The 23613-nt window shown below is 36.0% G+C and overlaps 1 protein-coding gene across 3 annotated transcripts in view; it reads left to right on the top strand.

Annotated features, from left to right (window-relative positions):
* Positions 1 to 8416: 8416 nt before the first annotated feature.
* Positions 8417 to 23613, top strand: part of LOC133649896 (beta-2 adrenergic receptor-like) — a 31773-nt gene continuing 16576 nt past the window's right edge. For 2 of the 3 annotated variants that reach the window (XR_009826166.1, XM_062046588.1), the window contains exons 1-2: positions 8621 to 8746; positions 21867 to 22032. Coding sequence is in view for 1 of the 3 variants with exons in the window: in XM_062046588.1 (XP_061902572.1) it covers positions 8741 to 8746; positions 21867 to 22032 (172 nt within the window). In the remaining 2 variants the exon portion in view is untranslated. Of the gene's footprint in view, positions 8498 to 8620; positions 8747 to 21866; positions 22033 to 23613 lie in introns of those variants that run through there. The other variant, XR_009826167.1, reaches the window with a different exon arrangement.

Genomic DNA, 23613 nt, shown 5'->3' with positions numbered 1-23613 from the left:
CACATCAGTGTGTAAAGGATATCACCACATGGGCTCAGGAACACTTCAGAAACCCACTGTCAGTAACTACAGTTGGTCGCTACATCTGTAAGTGCAAGTTAAAACTCTCCTATGCAAGGCGAAAACCGTTTATCAACAACACCCAGAAACGCCGTCGGCTTCGCTGGGCCTGAGCTCATCTAAGATGGACTGATACAAAGTGGAAAAGTGTTCTGTGGTCTGACGAGTCCACATTTCAAATTGTTTTTGGAAACTGTGGACGTCGTGTCCTTTGGACCAAAGAGAAAAAGAACTATCCGGATTGTTCTAGGCGCAAAGTGTAAAAGCCAGCATCTGTGATGGTATGGGGGTGTATTAGTGGCCAAGACATGGGTAACTTACACATCTGTGAAGGCGCCATTAATGCTGAAAGGTACATACAGCTTTTGGAGCAACATATGTTGCCATCCAAGCAACGTTACCATGGACGCCCCTGCTTATTTCAGCAAGACAATGCCAAGCCACGTGTTACATCAACGTGGCTTCATAGTAAAAGAGTGCGGGTACTAGACTGGCCTGCCTGTAGTCCAGACCTGTCTCCCATTGAAAATGTGTGGCACCTAAAATAGCAGAAGGGAGACCCCCGGATTGTTGAACAACTTAAGCTGTACATCAAGCAAGAATGGGAAAGAATTCCACCTGAGAAGCTTCAAAAATGTGTCTCCTCAGTTCCTAAACGTTTACTGAGTGTTGTTAAAAGGAAAGGCCATGTAACACAGTGGTGAACATGCCCTTTCCCAACTACTTTGGCATGTGTTGCAGCCATGAAATTCTAAGTTAATTATTATTTGCAAAAAAAAAAAAAGTTTATGAGTTTGAACATCAAATATGTTGTCTTTGTAGTGCATTCAACTGAATATGGCTTGAAAAGGATTTGCAAATCATTGTATTCCGTTTATATTTACATCTAACACAATTTCCCAACTCATATGGAAACGGGGTTTGTAGAACATTTCATACGTTTGCAGAGAACTATATACACTGAAGGCATGATGCCACCATAGGTTTGCACAGATTACTTGTACTTGTACTATTTACAGATTACTTGTGAAAAGTAATCCCCCGATTCCTATTTTCAACAGTCCGCTCATTTGAGCAGGAAAATGCAGAACACCATCTTTGTTTTCTGCCTGTCAACTGTCAGTTTAGGCTGCTCGCCGGCTCCTCATCACCACTTCAAGATGGCGGCCCAATTTCTCGCGTCACAGCAGCCACTGCTGCGTTTACTTATAAGATGTCTACGCTGTCACTGTTACCATGGTTTTCTTTTTGTCAACTTTATTTGAATAACAATGTCATATAAAAGATTACATTAAAAAAAAAAAAACTTTACTTGAAAATACAATATTCATTTTAAAAACCGTACAGAAACCTAAACCGGAAATGGCAAATAATTCAATCTTCTTTTTATTTACTACTTTATTTACATCAAATACATTAATTTACAATACTCATTTAAAAGTATACATTTTGTTAGGCCGCATAAATATATTTTAGTGACATTAAGTGTCTCGTTAAGAAAAATAAACATTAAAAAAAATAAAAAATTCAGAGTATATCAAACAAACCCTTAACGACTGCGGTCAGTGGCGCCCCCGTGCGTCAGTCATTGCAATGACAGAAGAATGAAAGGGATTCAAATTGTGGCGACAATACGCCCCGATTTTTTTTTTTTTTTTAAATCTAACCCTTGTTAATGTTTATATTACTTGTTCCCTTTTACTCCTAGGTGAGATATTTTTGCTATACAAAACATTAATAAAACAGAACAACAAAAATTTGCAATTTAAATTTAATTTGCAATTCTAGGAAGTGACATCATATTTGTGCATGCGTGGACCGATCATGTCTTCCGGTGCCGATCGTGCAGGGTCAGTTCATGCAGCTAAAAAAGTTGGTATGCTAACATTCCAAGCAAAAAAAATTCTACATAAATGTCCATCCATTCATCCATCTTTTTCCGCTTATCCGAGGTCGGGTCGCGGGGGCAGCAGCCTAAGCAGGAAAGCCTAGACTTCCCTCTCCCCAGCCACTTCGTCCAGCTCCTCCCGGGGGATCCCGAGGCGTTCCCAGGCCAGCCGGGAGACATAGTCTTCCCAACGTGTCCTGGGTCTTCCCCGTGGCCTCCTGTCGGTCGGACGTGCCCGAAACACCTCCTTAGGGAGGTCGATTTATGAAAGTAAAACCTACATTTTGTAATTGGCTTAATAATGAAGAATTATCAATTAAATCTTTGAAAATTATTAAATATACAAAAGCCCTTAAATTGATTTTTTTATTGCAGACATTTAAAGTGATTTAGATGAGCCTTTTTTTGGTCTGTTTGAATTTTGTATCTTATCCTATTTTATTATTATTATTATTATTATTTATTGTTATTATTTTTTACATTCTATTTGTATTTGCTTTAGTTTTCTTTCCTTTACGTGTTTTGTGAAAGACAGTATTTGCTCAACCGGATTGAATGTTTAAAATTGTTGAGATTTCTTGAAAGTGCCTTGGTTTTTGTGTACATTGAGAATGTATGTTTGTATGTACATTGTTCATTTAAAAAAAAAAAAAAAAAAAAATTGGCATGCTAACGTGCTAACGTGCTGACACATGCTAACCGCTAACATGGGTCAAGCGCCATGTTATATGAATTTGAGGTGTTTGCGCGACCCCAAAAGGGACAAACGGTACAAAATTGATGGTTGGCTGCAGATCTGGCAAAATAAAAAAGTTAACATGCTAATGCTAGCAGGTTTAAAAACAAGACGGTGTTCAGAAAAATAAGGCACTTTCCTGCCTCGTGGAATTTATGTGGAATTTGATGTAACAAGTTTTCGCCTTCACTCAAGTAAAGGTACTACAACTTCCGGTAACAGCTGGAAGTACAAAATATTTAAAGGCACATAAAACATTGCTATTGCACCTGACGTTTTCCCCCAGAATGCAATAGACAGTTATACAAAAATTGATATATATATTTTTTTTTTTTTAAAAAAAAAAAAAAAAAAAAAGCCTAAGAAAGTATTTTCAAAAATGTATTTTTATAAAAAAAAGTTTTTGGTAAAAATTAAAACATTTTAAATCGATGTTTAAAAAAATTATGAATATCGTATTTTGCTGTTTGTTACATTTTTGTTGTGTTTTGCTTGATTGTAAAAGATACACAACTATCGAGGAGCTGGTCTGAGAAGTAAAAGAGGATCAATGTTCATATGTTGTTAATATTCAGTGTTTTATTGTTCATAGTTAATATTGTAAATCCCACTTTCTTTATTTTCATGTATATTTTGGGTGTCCCATTCAGTAAAAAACTCTAAAATTAATTTCCGTTTTTTTTTTAGGTGCACTGTAAAAAAACGGTCATCTACCGGCAGCTACGGCTGCCAAACGAAAACCATAGAATTAAAGTAAAACATTGTAAACCAAATAATGATCAAAAACATTATATTTACAGAAATTTTCATGAAACGTTTTGCGGAAAAATATCGTAATTTTACAGATTTTTACTAAATTATTAAGATCAACCACCTTTATTAAAGTGACGATGCGAACAGTTCTGCAGAAAAATACCTTTATTCTACAGAGTTTTTCCAAATTATTAAAATCAAACACCTTTAAGGAAGTGACAATGCTGGCAGTTCCACAGAAAAATACCATTATTTTACAGATTTTTTCTGAATTGTTAAGATCAACCACCTTTAATAAAGTGACGATGCAAACAGTTCTGCAGAGAAATACCTTTATTCTAGTTAGATTGTTAGTATGGACATAGACTTTTATATAACAAGCTATATATTTAATGAAAGATAATTACTGTAATTTTACATGCATTTGAAAGTAATTTAAGAAAACAGAAAATGCTATGTATAATTAATTTGGTATTTTTCTGTAAAAAAAAATAAAAATATACATAGTTTGTCATTACTGGCATATTACTTAAAATAACAGGCGGATTGTTTATTTACAGATAATGTCTTCAATTCTACAGTTTTATAAACTATTTAAAAAAAATAGAAAAATTACAGTAGAAATTTAGAGTAAATTAACCATAAAAATAGGATTTTTTTTTTTACAGTGTCATAACTTTTTTAGAACTCGTTCAAAGTGGTTGGGGGCGTGGTTAAGAGGGGAGGAGTATATTTACAGCTAGAATTCACCAAGTCAAGTATTTCATATATATATATATATATATATATATATATATATATATATATATATATATATATATATATATATATATATATATATATATATATATATATATATATATATATATATGTATGTGTGGGAAAAAAATCACAAGACTATTTCATCTCTACAGGCCTGTTTCATGAGGGATTTCCTCAATCCTCAGGAGATTTCTCCTGAGGATTGAGGAAATCCCTCATGAAACAGGCCTGTAGAGATGAAATAGTCTTGTGATTTTTTTCCCACACATACATATTACGCTCTACCACGGTATCGAGATCGAGCACTATTTTTTGGATAATCTAATTAAGACATATATATATATATATATATATATATATATATATATATATATATATATATATATATATATATATATATATATATATATATATATATATACATATATATATATATATATATATATATATATATATATATATATATATATATATATATATATATATATACATCCTGAAAATATGCAAACAAAACTGTGTTTAGATAATTGATACTTCAAACTTGCATAAATAAATCTTAAGGAATATAACATAACTTGGCTTCTGAGAGCTTCAAAATGTAATGAATAAAATGCTAAAGTTGTGGATAAACAAGCAATTATTTTAATAATTAAATATGGTCATTTTAAATGAATGATTATGATCATTTAAAATTAATTATTTCAAATATGTTTATTTTAATGTATAATTCTATGGCTGGATGTAATAAGGAGTCGGAAAAAATACAAATTAAAATACAATTAATTTTGATGTTTTTAGCAAAATATAGTAAAAATGTATTTATTTTTAAAACATTTTTATTAATAAATATATTTATTTTTAGGTAAGATAAACATAATAATACAATTTATCTCTAGTCTGGATGATTTAGTTCTGGTCACCCTGCTGTCCTCCCGTCTCTTCCCCGAGGATGGCTCCATGAGCTGGGCAAACGCCTGGAGATGCCCTACGTCAGGCCCGGGGGGCCACATGCGGCCCGTTGAGCTTTTCAATCTGGCCCGCCGGACATTCCCAAATAATTGTTTTAGATGTTTAAAGATGGAAAGTGTAGCCGCCATTATGATGTGCTGTTTTCTAATGACCGTACGTCTTCAACCATACTAAGTCTTTCAGTGCTTGGAATCTGCATCATATACTGTCAGAATTATTCTATCTAAATCAGTGGTCCCCAACCCGGTACCGGTCCGCGGACCGACTGGTACCGGGCCGCACAAGAATTAAAAAAAAAATATATATATATATATATATATATATATTTTTAAAAATGAAATCAACATAAAAAACACAATATATACATTATATATCAATATAGATCAATACAGTCTGCAGGGATACAGTCCGTAAGCACACATGATTGTATTTATTTCTGTAAAAAAAAAAAAAAAAAAAATTTTTTGAGCCCATGTGGTGATATCCTTTACACACTGATGCCGCTTGTTGATGCAGTACAGCCTGAGGGATGGAAGGTCACGGGCTTAGCTGCTTACGTGCAGTGATTTCTCCAGATTCTCTGAACCCTTTGATGATATTACGGAGCGTAGATGGTGAAATCCCTAAATTCCTTGCAATAGCTGCTTGAGAAAGGTTGTTCTTAAACTGTTCAACAATTTGCTCACGCATTTGTTGACAAAGTGGTGACCCTCGCCCAATCCTTGTTTGTGAATGACTGAGCACTTCATGGGATCTACTTTTATACCCAATCATGGCACCCACCTGTTCCCAATTTGCCTGTTCACCTGTGGGATGTTCCAAATAAGTGTTTGATGAGCATTCCTCAACTTTATCAGTATTTATTGCCACCTTTCCCAACTTCTTTGTCACGTGTTGCTGCCATCAAATTCTAAAGTTAATGATTATTTGCACAAAAAAAAAAAGTTTATGAGTTTGAACATCAAATATGTTGTCTTTGTAGCATATTCAACTGAATATGGCTTGAAAAGGATTTGCAAATCATTGTATTCCGTTTATATTTACATCTAACACAATTTCCCAACTCATATGGAAACAGGGTTTGTACATTATTCGCTGTTACAAGCGGCCCTCTGACATCCCAGCTCTAAGGTTAGGGCAGGGGTCGGCAACCCAAAATGTTGAAAGAGCCATATGGGTGAGGGCGGACCTACGTCACTCCCGCCTACCAATCCCCTAGCAACCGGGAATTCGTTGAAAACAAAGCAGCTCACAGCGAACACAGCATTGACAGAAAAAGCATTTAACGAGCGTTGTGGCTTGGAAGTCGGCGTTAAATCCTTCATTTACGCATTTTTACTTATTCGCATATCGTGTGAAAAAACGAAAATGTATTATTTGCGTCAGACTCGTCTCAGTGAACTTTAAAGCTTCTCAGGCTTAGCTTAGCTTGCTAGTTAGCTTAGCCTGCTAGTTAGCTTAGCCTGCGCGCTACTAAGAAAGAGACGCGGAAGTTATCAACAACAAGATCAAGTGTTAGTGTATAAAATATTGAGAGATTTGAGGGCTACATGTATTGAATGGCAACATGAAAATTATAGGGTTTATTGGTTTTTAAAAACCCAACTGTTAAGTGCAAATTTAAACGAAACCGGTTTTCGAAAATAGCTAGCTAGGCTATAGACTATATAGTATATTACTTACTTAACTTAATCCTCTTCTTCCCGGATGGGAAATAAGGCTTCAACGACTCGACGCCATTCATCTCGCTGCTGTGCTAGTCTCTGTGCCTCGCCCCATGTAAGCTTCATCTCTTTCAGCTCCCCTTCAACTGTTTTTCGCCAGGTGTTCTTTGGCCGCCCTGGCTTACGTTTTCCCGGTGGTGTCCATCTTAACGCTGCCTTTGGCATCCTCTCGTTGTCAGGTTTTCGAAAATAGCTAGCTAGGCTATAGACTATATAGTATATACCGCATGTTATTTTTGTACAACAACAACTTCAGCTGTCGAACGTTATAAGGTACAAATTCAACAAGTACAACATTAGCACAGACGTATAGCCAAGTTGTGGTTAAGAAGGTGGATTTTTGTTCCTTATATTTACCAGAAACGAAGTGATCCGAACACACGACCCGGGACTTTGGGGGACTCCAGTGAGAACCGTCCTCGTTTTCCCCGTGTAAAGCTGCGAGCCATTTGTCTCGTCTCTGTGGGCTTTTATCGCGCTTTGGCAGAACAAAATACAACCTTTGTTTCCCTGTTTCCAGTTGTGGTTAGCACGACCAAAAACAACACAGTTTTTCGGCATTTTGGAGGCAGAATGACGGGTTTAACCCGCGTAGGTCGACAGGTTAAAGAGTAATGGCAACGGTTTGTTTTCAACGCCAGTCTGGTTGCTATGGCTCGAAGAACCCGTATGTAGCTCAGTTGCCCGGATGTCGGCCCTCACCCATAGGACCACAAATACAAAAACAAATCTGTCTGGAGCCGCAAAAAATTAAAAGCCATATTACATGTGTCATGAGATATACATTTAATTAAGAGGACTTAAAGGAAACTAAATGAGCTCAAATATAGCTACAAATGAGGCATAATGATGCAATATGTACATATAGCTAGCCTAAATAGCATGTTAGCATCGATTAGCTTGCAGTCATGCAGTGACCAAATATGTCTGATTAGCACTCCACACAAGTCAATAACATGAACAAAACTCACCTTTGTGTATTCATGCACAACGTTAAAAGTGTGGTGGACAAAATGAGACAGAAAAAGAAGTGGCATAAAACACGTCCTAGAAAGTCAGAGAAAGTTATACATTGTAAACAAACTATACGGTGAGTTCAGGGACCGCCAAAATGAGTAGGACAAAACGGTGCTCGCCAAATACTCGAATCAGTGAAGCATGTTTAATATAAACAGTGTGATTTATAACAATTAGAGAGGTTTGTGTCATGTTTGTCCTCCTACAGAAACCATACTAAAACAAAAAAATACATTTTTTTTCCCCCTCATCTTTTTCCATTCTTCATACATTTTTGAAAAATCTCCAGAGAGCCACTAGGGCGGCGCTAAAGAGCCACATGCGGCTCTTAGGGTTTGTGTACCTGCAGTCTGACTGTCCACGTCCATTGGGGGGCGCTGTTGTCCCCGGTCAGCTCCAACACACACACACACTCACTTACTTGGATTGAGCAGCCCGCAGAGGGCGGAGTCCTGCAACAGGAAGTAGTTGTCAAGCGTTTGTTTCCTCCACAACACCGGCTTTCCGGTCGTATTTAAATACTGACTGTTGGCCTGGTGGAGGTGAGGGCGGCTGTGATTGGCTACTGTCTGCTTGTGACGTCACAAGGTTTGCATATAAGAAGGCTGAGGGGGCTGTCATTACCTCACTGCTGTGTGTGTGTGTGTGTGTTTGTGTGTGTGTGTGTTTGTTGGTCAGTGGGTGGGAGGGGCGTGTAGTAAACACATGCACACACAAGGTAGAGAGAGAGAGCGTGTGAGAGGAAAGGTCGCGCGCCAAGTTTACCATGAAACTTTTCTGCTTTTTCGGTGAACTTGAACATTTCCCGGATCAACTCGGCGAGGCGGCAAGATGGAGGTAGGAACGCCTGCGAGCGCGTTTGCAACACGTGCACACATACCAGCCAATAATGTGCATGAGCATGCACGGGCTATGTTCTACTGCATACTGTACATGTGTGTACACTGCACATATACTGTATGTTTTACTACTACATACTGTATATGTGTAGTGCAGGGGTCACCAACGCGGTGCCCGCGGGCACCAGGTGGCCCGTAAGGACCAGATGAGTAGCCCGCTGGTCTGTTCTAAAAATAGCTCAAATAGCAGCACTTACCAGTGAGCTGCCTCTATTTTTTAAATTGTATTAATTTACTAGCAAGCTGGTCTCGCTTTGCCCGACATTTTTAATTCTAAGAGAGACAAAACTCAAATAGAATTTGAAAATCCAAGAAAATATTTTAAAGACTTGGTCTTCACTTGTTTAAATAAATTCATTTATTTTTTTACTTTGCTTCTTATAACTTTCAGAAAGACAATTTTAGAGAAAAAATACAACCTTAAAAATGATTTTAGGATTTTTAAACACATATACCTTTTTACCTTTTAAATTCCTTCCTCTTCTTTCCTGACAATTTAAATCAATGTTCAAGTCAATTTATTTTTTTTATTGTAAAGAATGATAAACACATTTTAATTTGTTTTTTCGACGAAGAATATTTGTGAAATATTTCTTCAAACTTATTAAGATTAAAATTCAAAAAAGCAAATCTAGAAAATCTGTAGAATCAAATTTAAATCTTATTTCAAAGTCTTTTGAATTTTTTTTTTTTTTTTAATTCTGGAAAATCTAGGAGAAATAATGATTTGTCTTTGTTAGAAATATAGCTTGGTCCAATTTGTTATATATTCTAACAAAGTGCAGATTGGATTTTAACCTATTTAAAACATGTCATCAAAATTCTAACATGAATATTAATCAGGAAAAATGACTAATGATGTTCCATAAATTATTTTTTTAATTTTTTCAAAAAGATTCAAATTAGCTAGTTTTTATCTTCTTTTTTTCGGTTGAATTTTGAATTTTAAAGAGTCGAAATTGAAGATAAACTATGTTTCAAAATTTAATTGTCATTTTTTTCATGTTTTCTCCTCTTTTAAACCGTTCAATTAAGTGTACATATCATTAATTATTAATAATAACATAGAGTTAAAGGTAAATTGAGCAAATTGGCTATTTCTGGCAATTTATTGAAGTGTGTATCAAACTGGTAGCCCTTCGCATTAATCACTACCCAAGAAGTAGCTCTTGCTTTCAAAAAGGTTGGTGACCCCTGCCGTACGGTATGTTCTACTACTACAGTGCTTCTCAAATTGTGGTACGCCAAGAAATGACTTGATTAAAGTACAGTGTTTTATGTTCCTATAGTCCAGGGGTGTCCAAAGTGCGGCCCCGGGGGCCATTTGCGGCCCGCGGCTAATTGTTTACCGGCCCGCCACACATTCTGCAAAAAATTGCAAAATCCATAATATTGCAAAAATTTTAAAAAACATTTAAAAAAAGTGGAATGAGGTGAAATCCAACAAGAAAAAGTTGCAATGTTGACACAAAAGCTGCAATGCAGGCTGTTTTTTTTCTTTTGTCTTTGTTTATTTTTGTTTTTTTTGCCATTGCTAAAAAAAAAAAAAAAAGACAAAAAAATCTATGTTATAATTAGGGATGTCCGATAATGGCTTTTTGCCGATATCCGATATTCCGATATTGTCCAACTCTTTAATTACCGATACCGATATCAACCGATATATGCAGTCGTGGAATTAACACATTATTATGCCTAATTTGGACAACCAGGTATGGTGAAGATAAGGTACTTTTAAAAAAAATTAGTAAAATAAGATAAATAAATTAAAAACATTTTCTTGAATAAAAAAGAAAGTACAACAATATAAAAACAGTTACATAGAAACTAGTAATGAATGAAAATGAGTAAAATTAAGTGTTAAAGGTTAGTACTATTAGTGGAGCAGCAGCACGCACAATCATGTGTGCTTACGGACTGTATCCCTTGCAGACTGTATTGATATATATTGATATATAATGTAGGAAGCAGAATATTGATAACAGAAAGAAACAACCCTTTTGTGTGAATGAGTGTAAATGGGGGAAGGAGGTTTTTTGGGGTTGGTGCACTAATTGTAAGTGTATCTCGTGTTTTTAATGTTGAATTAATTTTAAAAAAAAAAAAAAAAACACAAGGAAAAACGATACCGATAATAAAAAAACCGATACCGATAATTTCCTATATTACATTTTAACGCATATATTGGCAGGCCGATATTATTGGACATCTCTACCCTAAAGGTTAAAAAATAAATAAAATCCATATATTTTGTTAAGGTTTGAAAATGAAAAACATCAAAATGGCCGCCGCATGCTTAAATTTTTCCGTGTGCGGCCCTCAGTGGAAAAAGTTTGGACACCCCTGCTATAGTCAAACACAGTGTTACTGTTCAAACTGTGTGTAATGTTGAATGTACTTGTCAAGTAAAAACCTTTCCCTTGTTTTTTTTTTAATGAATACTGAGGCCTACTGCGCTACTGTATTTTGATGTTGGTAATTATGGTGGTACTTGGAGGGCCAGGTTTTTTCTGAGGTGGTAAGTTTGAGAACCACCGTTCTACTACATAATGTATACGTGGATATACTGCACATGTACATGTTCTACTATACATACTGTGTATGTGCAGTATTTGCACATATGTTCTACTACATACTGTATATGTGCAGTATATTCTACTACATACTGTAAGTGTGCATATAGTGCACATATACGGTACGTTCTACTACCGGTATATACTGTATATGTGCATTATACGCACATTTACAGTATGTTCTACTACGTACAATACATGTAAACATACTGTATATGTGCAGTATTAGCACATATTATGAATATTCTACTACATACTGTAAATGTGCATATTGTGCACATATACAGTATGTTCTACTACTACATGCTGTATATGTGCAGTTTATGCACATTTGTTCTACTACATACTGTATATTTGAACATATGCTGTATATATGCAGTAAATATGTGCAGTAAATTCTACTAAATACTGAAATGTGAATATAGTGCACATACACAGTACCGGTATATACTGCATATGTGCATTATACGCACATTTACAGTATGTTCTACTACATACTGTATCACAGGGGTCACCAACCTTTTTGAAAGCAAGAGCTACTTCTTGGGTAGTGATTAATGCGAAGGGCTACCAGTTTGATACACACTTAAATAAATTGCCAGAAATAGCCAATTTGCTCAATTTACCTTTAACTCTATGTTATTATTAATAATTAATGATATTTACACTTAATTGAACGGTTTAAAAGAGGAGAAAACACGAAAAAAATGACAATTAAATTATGAAACATAGTTTATCTTCAATTTCGACTCTTTAAAATTCAAAATTCAACCGAAAAAAAGAATAAAAACTAGCTAATTTGAATCTTTTTGAAAAAATTAAAAAAATAATTTATGGAACATCATTAGTCATTTTTCCTGATTAAGATTAATTTTAGAATTTTGATGACATGTTTTAAATAGGTTAAAATCCAATCTGCACTTTGTTAGAATATATAACAAATTGGACCAAGCAAGACAAATCATTATTTCTTCTAGATTTTCCAGAATTTTTTTTTTTTAAATAAATTGAAAAGACTTTGAAATACGATTTAAATTTGATTCAACAGATTTTCTAGATTTGCCAGAATAATTTTTTTGAATTTTAATCATAATAAGTTTGAAGAAATATTTCACAAATATTCTTTGTCGAAAAAAACAGAAGCTAAAATTAAGAATTAAATTAAAATGTATTTATTATTCTTTACAATAAAAAAAATAAATTTACTTGAACATTGATTTAAATTGTCAGGAAAGAAGAGGAAGGAATTTAAAAGGTAAAAGGGTATATGTGTTTAAAAATCCTAAAATCGTTTTTAAGGTTGTATTTTGTCTCTAAATTTGTCTTTCTGAAAGTTATAAGAAGCAAAGTAAAAAAAAAAAAGAATTTATTTAAACAAGTGAAGACCAAGTCTTTAAAATATTTTCTTGGATTTTCAAATTCTATTTGAGTTTTGTCTCTCTTAGAATAAAAAATGTCGGGCAAAGCTAGACCAGCTTGCTAGTAAATAAATAAAATTAAAAAAAATAGAGGCAGCTCACTGGTAAGTGCTGCTATTTGAGCTATTTTTAGAACAGGCCAGCGGGCTACTCATCTGGTCCTTACGGGCTACCTGGTGCCCGCGGGCACCGCGTTGGTGACCCCTGCTGTATATGTTAAGTATACATATTTGCAGTATATGCACACTCACTGGGAGGCCGAGCGCATATGCATGCGTGTACACATAGCGTGTTCGTGTTGTCGCCATGGAAACAAACGTGCCCGAGGGCCGCCCTTGCATCTTTTTTTAACCCCGGAATCATCGCTTGTGCGGCTCGCAGTAAACGTCACGTGTTTCCTATCTGACACCTGCTGCAGCCACGCGCACGTGAGGTCCAGCCGCCAAATATTGTGTGTGTGTGTGTGTGTGTGTGTGTGTGTGTGTGTGTGTCCTTGTATGTCTACCCCTCTTGATCAACAATGAAAAGTACCTTCCAAGTTAGGATCGAAATCAAATGAGGGTGGTTCCAAAAAGGAGGGATTTTTCTAATTGACTGTGTCTGTTTTTAAAAGTGCTCCCCCCTCTGGTCAACATATGAAATAACAAGTGTGTGTAAGAAATTAAAATGCGCCCCCTCTGGCCAAAATTCATCCAATAAATCTGTATATAGAGACATACTGTAATAACTTGAAGTAAATAATGAAGATTAAAAAACAATTACAAACAGAAAATTCAACAACCAAAAAAAACAAAACTAAAAGCAGTGTTTTTCTCACAATGTGTCGACTTTTTTCTTATATTCTTTCTGTTTCTGTAATATTGCAATATTTTCTCGTAAAATTATACATTTTTTATAAATAAACATTGATTGATTGATTGATATAAAATTATTACTTTTTAATGCATGTCATATAAAACATAAAATTATGACTTTTATCACAATATTGCCAAATTTTTTTTTGTTGTTCTTGTAAAATAGCGAAATTTTTTAAAGTAAAATTACGACTTTTGTCATAAATTTGCCAAGTGACATTCCGATTATTATTATTATAATATTGGCAGAATTTTAAAAAAAAGTTTTCCTATAAAATGGTGACATTTGTCGATTAAAATTACGACTCTTTTCATAAAACTGCCAACATTTTAAGCTTTCCCTGTAAAATTGCGACTGTTATTGAGTAAAATTCCAACTTGTATCATAGTATCGCAGAAATATATGTGTGTGTGTACGTGTGTGTGCGTGTGCGTGCGTGTGTGTGCGTGTGTTTGTTTTCCTTAAAAATGGCCATCTCGCATAACTTACTACCAGGCGTGTGTATGGTCAAATCTACCTAGCAACAGCGGTCGGTCCTCACAACTAAAAAAGTGACTCTTTTTTTTTTTTACTTTGTGTGTTTTGCATTCTGAAGTGAGGTTGCAACTCTCTACTCCCATCTAGTGCTAGATGTATTTTTTTCATCATTCTAGCTATAGTGGAAGGGGGGGCCTCACAACCTACTGACCAAACGTGGGTCCACACAAAGTAGGCAAGACATGCATGCGTGTGTGTGTGTGTGTGTGTGTGTGTGTGTGTGTGTGTGTGTGTGTGTGTGTGCGCTTGTATTTCTACTCTTCTTGAGACATCAACAAGGAAAAGTAGCTTCCATATGAGGAGGTGTGAACAAGTGATGACATAAATCATGGTCCCAATGCGGAAAAGCATTGCATCTAATAGAGAATGTCTCATTTGCACCCCTGGTGGTGAAATCTATCAAAATGAGGGTGGTCTCAAAAAGGAGGGATTTTTCAAATTGACTGTGTTCCGGTTTTAAAAGTGCTCCACCCTCTGGTCAACATATGAAATAACAAGTGTGCGTAAGAAATTGAAATGCTCCCCCTTTGGCCAAAATTAATTAAAGAAAAAAAATCAAAATAAATCTGAATATAGAGACATACTGTAATAACTTGAAGTAAATAATGAACATTAAAAACCAATAACGAACAAAAAATTCAATAACAAAAAATGTACTAAAAGCAGACTTTTTCTCACAATGTGTCGACTTTTTTCTTATAAAATTGGGAACAATTTCACATATTCTTTCTGTTTCTGTAATATTGCAACATTTTCTCATAAAATTATTACTTATGTAAATTCATTACTTTTAATGCAAAATGGGTCATATAAAATTCTGACTTTGATCACATTTTTGCCCATTTTTTTGTTGTTCTTGTAAAATAGTGACCTTTTTTGAGTAAAATTATGGCTTTTGTCATCATTTTGCAAAGTAAAATGAAAGTTAAAGTACCACTGATAGTCACACACACACACTAGGTGTGGTGAAATTACTCTCTGCATTTGACCCATCCCCTTGTTCCACCCCCCAGGGAGGTGAGGGGAGCAGTGAGCAGCAGCGGTGGCCGCGCTCAGGAATCATTTGGGTGATATTCCGAATTCCGATTGTTGCTATAATATTGCCAACATTTTAAAGTTTTCTTATAAAATTGGGACTTTTGTCGAGTAAAATGACGACTCTTTTCATAAAATTGCCAAATATTTTAAGCTTTTCTTGTAAAATTGCGACTGTTATTGAGTAAAATTCCAACTTTTATCATAATATTGCACAAATGTTCAGCTTTTCTTGTAAAATTTTGACTTGCGTTGAGTAAATTCACGACTTTTATTATAACACTGCCAAAATTCTAAGTTTTTCTTGTGAAATTCCAACTAATTTTTCAGAACAGCCTTTTTATATTTGCATAGTATGTATATATTATTAATGTTGTAAATACAAATCTTTATATATCTAGAAAGGTGGTCCTAAAGAGGTAGGCATTTTTCGGAGGTCTCAAGAAAGTAACAATTACAATAATGTGTGTGTGTGTGTGTGTGTGTGTGTGTGTGTGTGTGTGTGTGTGTGTGTGTGTGTGTGTGTGTTGTGTGTGTGTGTGTGTGTGTGTGTGTGTGTGTGTGTGTGTTCGTTGGCTTTATTCCAGAATAATCCAGACGCATGCCAAGGCATTAACTGGCGCTTTAATTCAGACACGTAGGCCGGCCCAATGAGCAAAGTGTTTTGTCATTTTCCGTTGGAACGACTCCGGGAGGGGAAGAAAGTGCTGAGGGCGGCAAAAGCATCCATCACTATACGCGACACTTTGGACGGAACTTTCCGTGCTCCCCAAATTCAATCTTTTATAAAGACTTTTAATGGCGCAGCTTTTCTGCATGCAGCCTGCTGACCCATGTCCTCGTTGACTGGACTGGACACACACACACACACACACACACACACACACACACACACACACACACACACACACACACACACACACACACACACACACACACGCATGCATGTCTTGCCTACTTTGTGTGGACCCACGTTTGGTCAGTAGGTTGTGAGGCCCCCCCTTCCACTATAGCTAGAATGATGAAACAAATACATCTAGCACTAGATGGGAGTAGAGAGTTGCAACCTCACTTCAGAATGCAAAACACACAAAGTAAAAAAAAAAAAAGTCACTTTTTTAGTTGTGAGGACCGACCGCTGTTGCTAGGTAGATTTGACCATACACACGCCTGGTAGTAAGTTATGCGAGATGGCCATTTTTAAGAAAAACAAACACACGCACACACACACGCACGCACACGCACGCACACGTACACACACACATACATTTGTGCGATACTATGATACAAGTTGGAATTTTACTCAATAACAGTCGCAATTTTACAGGGAAAGCTTAAAATGTTGGCAGTTTTATGAAAAGAGTCGTAATTTTAATCGACAAATGTCACCATTTTATAAGAAAACTTTTTTTTAAATTCTGCCAATATTATAATAATAATAATCGGAATGTCACTTGGCAAATTTATGACAAAAGTCGTAATTTTACTTAAAAAAATGTCACTATTTTACAAGAACAACAACAAAAATTTGGCAATATTGTGATAAAAGTCATAATTTTATATGACAAATGTCACCGTTTTGCATTAAAAAGTAATAATTTTACATAAAAAAGTAATCATTTTATACACTTTTTTTTTAGACATGTATCTCGTGTGCACGAAAAACTTTCTCGTGCGCACGAGAAACTTTTTATAAAGTTATAAAAAAAAAATTAAAAAATGTTATAATTAAAAAAAAATAAAAACTTTTTTTTTTTTTTTTGACATGTATCTCGTGTACTGTACATGTCTAAAAAAAAATTTTAAAAATAACAATTTTTTTTTTTCTTTGACATGATTTTTGTGCGCACGAGATAGTTTCCAGTGCGCAGGCGATACATGTCGGAAAAAAATAAAAATTTAAATTATAATTTTTAATTTTTTTTTTATAACTTTATAAAAAGTTTCTTGTGCGCATGAGAAGAAAATAAAAAATAAAAAATAAAAAATTATAAAAAATACAAATTCCCCTAAGTCACCATTTTATAAGAAAACTTAAAAATTCTGGCAATATTATATATATATATATCAAAAAATGTCACTATTTTACAAGAACAACAAAAAAATGGCAATATTGTGATAAAAGTCAGAATTTTATATGACAAATGTCACCGTTAAAAAGTAATAATTTTACATAAAAAAAGTAATAATTTTATGAGAAAATATTGCAATATTACAGAAACAGAAAGAATATGAGAAATTGTTCCCAATTTTATAAGAAAAAAGTCTGCTTTTAGTTATTTTTGTTGTTGTTGAATTTTTTGTTTGTAATTGGTTTTTAATCTTCATTATTTACTTCAAGTTATTACAGTGTTTCTCTATATCACATATGTCAGAGTCAAGGCCCGCGGGCCATATCCGGCCCGCGAGAAGGTTTTTTACGGCCCTTGGGATGATCTTGATTTATTATTAGAACCGGCCCGCAGACCGCAGATCTTTTTTTTTTTTTTTTTTTTTTTTTTTTTTTTAGACCGCAGATCTTTTACACGCACCAAGCGGATGCCGGTCCAAGGTTCCGAAAGGGGGCGAGCGGCCCGCCGGGACGCGCCTGCCGGCCGAAGGGCTGCAGCCCGGCCGTCAGTCGCGGAGCCCGCCGTGCCACGCGCGCCAAGGGGGCGGGCCGAAACCCGGCCCCGAGGCCCTGAGACTTCTGCTTTGTTTCCCCAAACCGCGCGTCACCGCCGGGCCCGCACCACCGTCGGGCTGCAGCCCGAGCGTCGGTGGCGGAACCCGTCATGTGCCGCGCGCGCCAAGCGGAGCGGGGGGGTCAAGCGGGCCGAAACCCGCAGGCCACCCCCTCACCACGAGGCCCTGAGACTTCTGCGTTTGACCCCTTACGCGCGGCCCGTCGGGACGCGCCCGCCGTCAAGCCACGAGGGCCAGCCGTCGGGTCGCGGAGCCCGCCGTGCCACGCGCGCCAAGGGGCGGGCCGAAACCAGCGGGGGGTTTCGGGCACCCAACTCGCCTCCCTCCCACGGAGGGAGGAGGGGGGTTTAATGTGAACATTACTGTGCAATCACATATTTAGAGTTTTTACTCAATTCAAGTTTAAAAGTTAAAGTTTAATATTTGTTTTCACTGCATGTTACTTCTCCTTAAACAAAGTGTTGTTTTTGATTTATAGATTTTTGCACTTTATTTTATTGTATTTCAATTTAATTATATTTTAAAAATATTTCAGTTGAGTGGATGATAGAAAATTGCTATTATTGTTTTTTTCTTTGAAGTAAATTTAGCCCACTTTTGCTAAAATAGAAAATATAGGCTACTGATGGTGCCTTGAATACCGGTTTCTTTCATTTAATGTTCATGTTATGGGGATTTTTATATAAAGGAAATTTGTCTTTTGTGTCTGTTGAAAATGAAAGATTACTGACAGAGCCATAAGAAAATATTGCTTTATTTATCTGATCATATTGGAATATATTTGTTAGGTTTTCAGTAGGTTCAATTAGGTTCACTAGACTATATGCCTCATTTAAAAGTTTTTCAATGAACATTCGAACAGTCCGGCCCTCGGCTTGTAGCTAAATTTTTTATTTGGCCCTCCGTCCATTTGACTTTGACACCCCTGCTCTATATAAAGATTTATTTTATTTATTTTATGAATTCTGGCCAGAGGGGGAGCATTTTAATTTCTTACACACACTTCGTATTACATAGAGGGGGGAGCACTTTTAAAACCGACAGTCAATTTGAAAAATCCCTCCTTTTTGGAACCACCCTCATTTTTTATTTCGGTCCTAACTTGGAAGGTACTTTTCATTGTTGATCAAGAAGGGTAGACACACACACACACACACACACACACAAACACACACACACACACACACACACATTATTGTATTTGTTAAAATAAAAGTCGGAATTTCACTCAACGCAAGTCAACATTTTACAAGAAAGTTGAAATTTTACTCAATAACAGTCGCAATTTTACAGGGAAAGCTTAAAATTTTGGCAATTTTATGAAAAGAGTCGTAATTTTACTCGACAAATGTATGGAGACCCTAAAGGGACATTTTTTTTTTAGACATGTATCTCGTGCGCACGAGAAACTTTGTCGTGCGCGCGAGAAACTTTTTATAAAGTTATAAAAAAAAAATTTAAAAAAATTATAATTAAAAAATAAAATAAAATAAATTTTTTTTATTTTTTTTGGACATGTATCTCGTGTACACGAGATACTGTACACGTCTAAAAAAAAAAAAAAAAAAATTAAAAATTGTTTGTTTTCTTTGACATGTTTTTTGTGCGCACGAGATAGTTTCCAGTACGCAGGCGATACATGTCGAAAAAAAAAAAATAATAATTATAATTTTTTTTACATTTTTTATAACTTTATAAAAAGTTTCTCGTGCGCACGAGAAGAAAATAAAAAATAAAAAATAATAAAAAATACAAATTCCCCCATGTCCCTTTAGGGGCTCCGTACAAAAGTCACCATTTTATAAGAAAACTTTAAAATTCTGGCAATATTATAATAAAAATAATCGGAATGTCACTTGGCAAATTTAGGACAAAAGTAATATAATTTTACTCAAAAAATGTCACTATTTTACAGGAACAACCAAAAAATTGGCAATATTGTGATAAAAGTCAGAATTTTATATGACAAATGTCACCGTTAAAAAGTAATAATTTTACATAAAAAAGTAATAATTTTATGAGAAAATATTGCAATATTACAGAAACAGAAAGAATATGAGAAATTGTTCCCAATTTTATTAAAAAAAACGTCTGATTTTAGTTATTTTTGTTGTTGTTGAATTTTTTGTTTGTAATTGGTTTTTAATCTTCATTATTTACTTGAAGTTATTACAGTGTGTCTCTATATACAGATTTATTGTATGAATTTTGGCCAGAGGGGGCGCATTTTAATTTCTTACACACAATTGTTATTTCATATGTTGACCAGAGGGGGAGCACTTTTAAAACCGACACACCCTCATTTGATTTCGGTCCTAACTTGGAAAGTACTTTTCATTGTTGATCAAGAAGGGCAGACATACACACACACACACACACACACACACACACACACACACACACACACACACACACACACACACACACACACGCACACACACACACACACACACACACACACAATCTTGGATGAGATTTAAAAGGTGTTTTAACTCAGTGGTTCTCAAACTTTTGGTACTCGGAGAGCCAGGAAAAACTTGTCTCTCCAAGTACCACCATAATGACCGCCATTAAAATACAGTAGCGTAGTAGGCCTAAGTGTCCATCAAAAACAAAGCAGATTTTTTATTTAACGAGTAAATTTAATATTTTTGGCCACGCAATTTGAACAGTAACACTGTGTTTGAGTATTGTACTTGAACATATGTTGCTCCAAAAGCTGTATGTACCTTTCAGCATTAATGGTGCCTTCACAGATGTGTAAGTTACCCATGTCTTGGCCACTAATACACCCCCATACCATCACACATGTGTAAGTTACCCATGTCTTGGCCACTAATACACCCCCATACCATCACACATGTGTAAGTTACCCATGTCTTGGCCACTAATACACCCCCATACCATCACACATGCTGCCTTTTACACTTTGTGCCTAGAACATGTATTGACCACTAATACACCCCCATACCATCACACATGCTGCCTTTTACACTTTGTGCCTAGAACAGTCCGGATGGTTCTTGTCCCCTTTGACGTCCACAGTTTCCAAAATCAATTTGAAATGTGGACCGCAGAACACTTTCCCACTTTGCATCGGTCCATCTTGGATGAGCTCGGGCACAGCAAAGCCGGCGTCGTTTCTGGGTGTTGTTGATAAATGGCTTCGGCTTTGCATAGAAGAGTTTTAACTTGCACTTACAGATGTAGCCACGCACTGTAGTTACTGACAGTGGGTTTCTGAAGTGTTCCTGAGCCCATGTGGTGATATCCTTTACACACCGACGTCGCTTTTTGATGCAGTACCGCCTGAGGGATCCAAGGTTCGTAATATCACCGCTTACGTGCAGTGATTCCTCCAGATTCTCGGAACCTTTTGATGATATTACGGAGCGTAGATGGTGAAACCCCTAAATTCCTTGCAATAGCTTGTTTGATAAATGTTTTTCTTAAACTGTTGGGACAATTTGCTCACACATTTGTTCACAAAGTGGTGACCCTCGCCCCGTCCTTGTTTGTGCACGACTGGAAGTTGCTTTTATACCCAATCATGGCACCCACCTGTTCCCACCTAGCCTGTTCGCCTGCGGGATGTTCCAAATAAGTGTTGGATGAGATAGGCTTCAGCACCCCGACTGCGACCCCGCGGTAGAAAATGGATGAATGGATTCCCTAACTTTCTCCGTTTTTTTTGCCACTTGTGCTAGCTTTCTTTTGAAAAATGTTGCAGGATATATACATGTTTTAAACGACACGTAGGGGATAACTTTTATGTGATCGATCAACATCGACGTGTCACTCACATTGGCTGACAGTCTTCGTCATTGCAAGCCCCGCCCACCCACTAATTGGCCCCCATCCGAGCCAATCAACTCGCTGGAGGCTGCAATGCTGCAACAAACACACCCTTGTGTCCGTTATATGGAATAAAAGACGGTGTGTTTTATGTTTGTAGGTCACAGAGGTGACGGGGGGCGTCCCGTCATCACCAGCGAACCAATCAGGCGCCAGCAACTCCTCACTGCCGCCTGATTGGTCAGCTCCATCTTCAGAGTACAACGAGGCCGAGCTGGTCCTGCTGGGCGCCGCCATGTCCGTTCTGGTTGTGGCCATCGTCTCTGGTGAGTCTACTTATGGATGTCAGGTTCAAACACTGATGACATCTATTCAACAAGACAAGAAGCAAGGAATTAAACAGAGACAGAATTCAATTGAGCTCAAATGAGGAGAAACGCGTACACCGGTACCCTTGTACACTGTTCCACGATTGAGGGACGGATCCACCGATGGATGGTTGGATGAACGATGGAGGACGAGTAGATTGATTGATTAATGGATAGATGGATTGATTGATGGTGAATGAAATGATGGATGACATATGTATGGATGAATTGATTGATTGCTTGATGAATGAGTTGATGGATGACAAATGAATGGACTGATTTATTGATTGAAGGATGAATGAGTTGATGGATGACAAATGAATGGACTGATTTATTGATTGAAGGATGAATGAATTGATGGATGACATATAGATGAATTGATTGATTGATTGAGGAATGGATTGATGGATAAATGGATAGAAAGATGGATGAATGGACTGATTTATTGATTGAAGGATGAATGAATTGATGGATGGATGAATGAATGGCTAGTGACTAGCCATTCATTCATCCATCCATCAATTCATTCATCCTTCAATCAATAAATCAGTCCATTCATCTAGCCGCTAGATGAATGGACTGATTTATTGATTGAAGGAGGAATGAGTTGATGGATGAGATATGGATAAATTAAGTGATTGATTTATTGACTGATTGATGATAAATGGATTGATGAATAAATAGATAAAATGAATGGGCTGATGTATTGATTGATGGATGGATGAATGAATGGATAGATGACGTATGGATAAATGAATTTATTGTTTGATGAATGGATGGATGGATGGATGGATGGATCAATGGATTGATTTATCGATAATGGATTAATTGTTGGCTTACATGTTTATGGATGAATTGATTAATGAATGGATTGATTGATTGTTGGATTAATGGATGAATTGATGAATGGATAGATGTATAGATTGGTGGAATTATTGATTGGCGATTAATGGACTGATTTATTAATGATAAATAATTTAATGGAAGACATATAGATGAATTGATTGATTGATTGAGGAATGTATTGATGGATAAATGGACGGAAAGATGGATGAATGGATGCTTAGATGAATGGACTGATTTATTGATTGAAGGATGAGTGAATTGATGGATGGATGAATGGATGGATAGATGAATAAAATGATTTATTGATTGAAGGATGAATGAGTTAATGGATGAGATATGGATAAATTAAGTGATTGATTTATTGATTGATGTATGAATAGATAGATCAAATGAATGGGCTGATGTATTGATTGATGGATGGATGAATGGATAGATGACAAATGGATAAATGAATTGATTGTTTGATGGATGGATGGATGGATGCATAGATCAATGGATTTATTTATCGATGATGAATTAATTGTTGGCTTACATGTTTATGGATGAATTGATTAATTAATGGATTGATTGATTGTTGGATTAATGGATGCATTGATGAATGGATAGATGTATAGATTGATGGAATTATTGATTGGTGATTAATGGACTGATTTATTAATGATTAATAATTTAATGTAAGACATATAGATGAAT

The sequence above is a fragment of the Entelurus aequoreus genome, linkage group LG05 (genome assembly GCF_033978785.1).
Source record: "Entelurus aequoreus isolate RoL-2023_Sb linkage group LG05, RoL_Eaeq_v1.1, whole genome shotgun sequence".
Lineage (NCBI taxonomy): Eukaryota > Metazoa > Chordata > Actinopteri > Syngnathiformes > Syngnathidae > Entelurus > Entelurus aequoreus.
The sequence above is the reverse complement of the archived record's forward strand: the minus strand, read 5'-3'. Positions and strand labels throughout refer to the sequence as shown.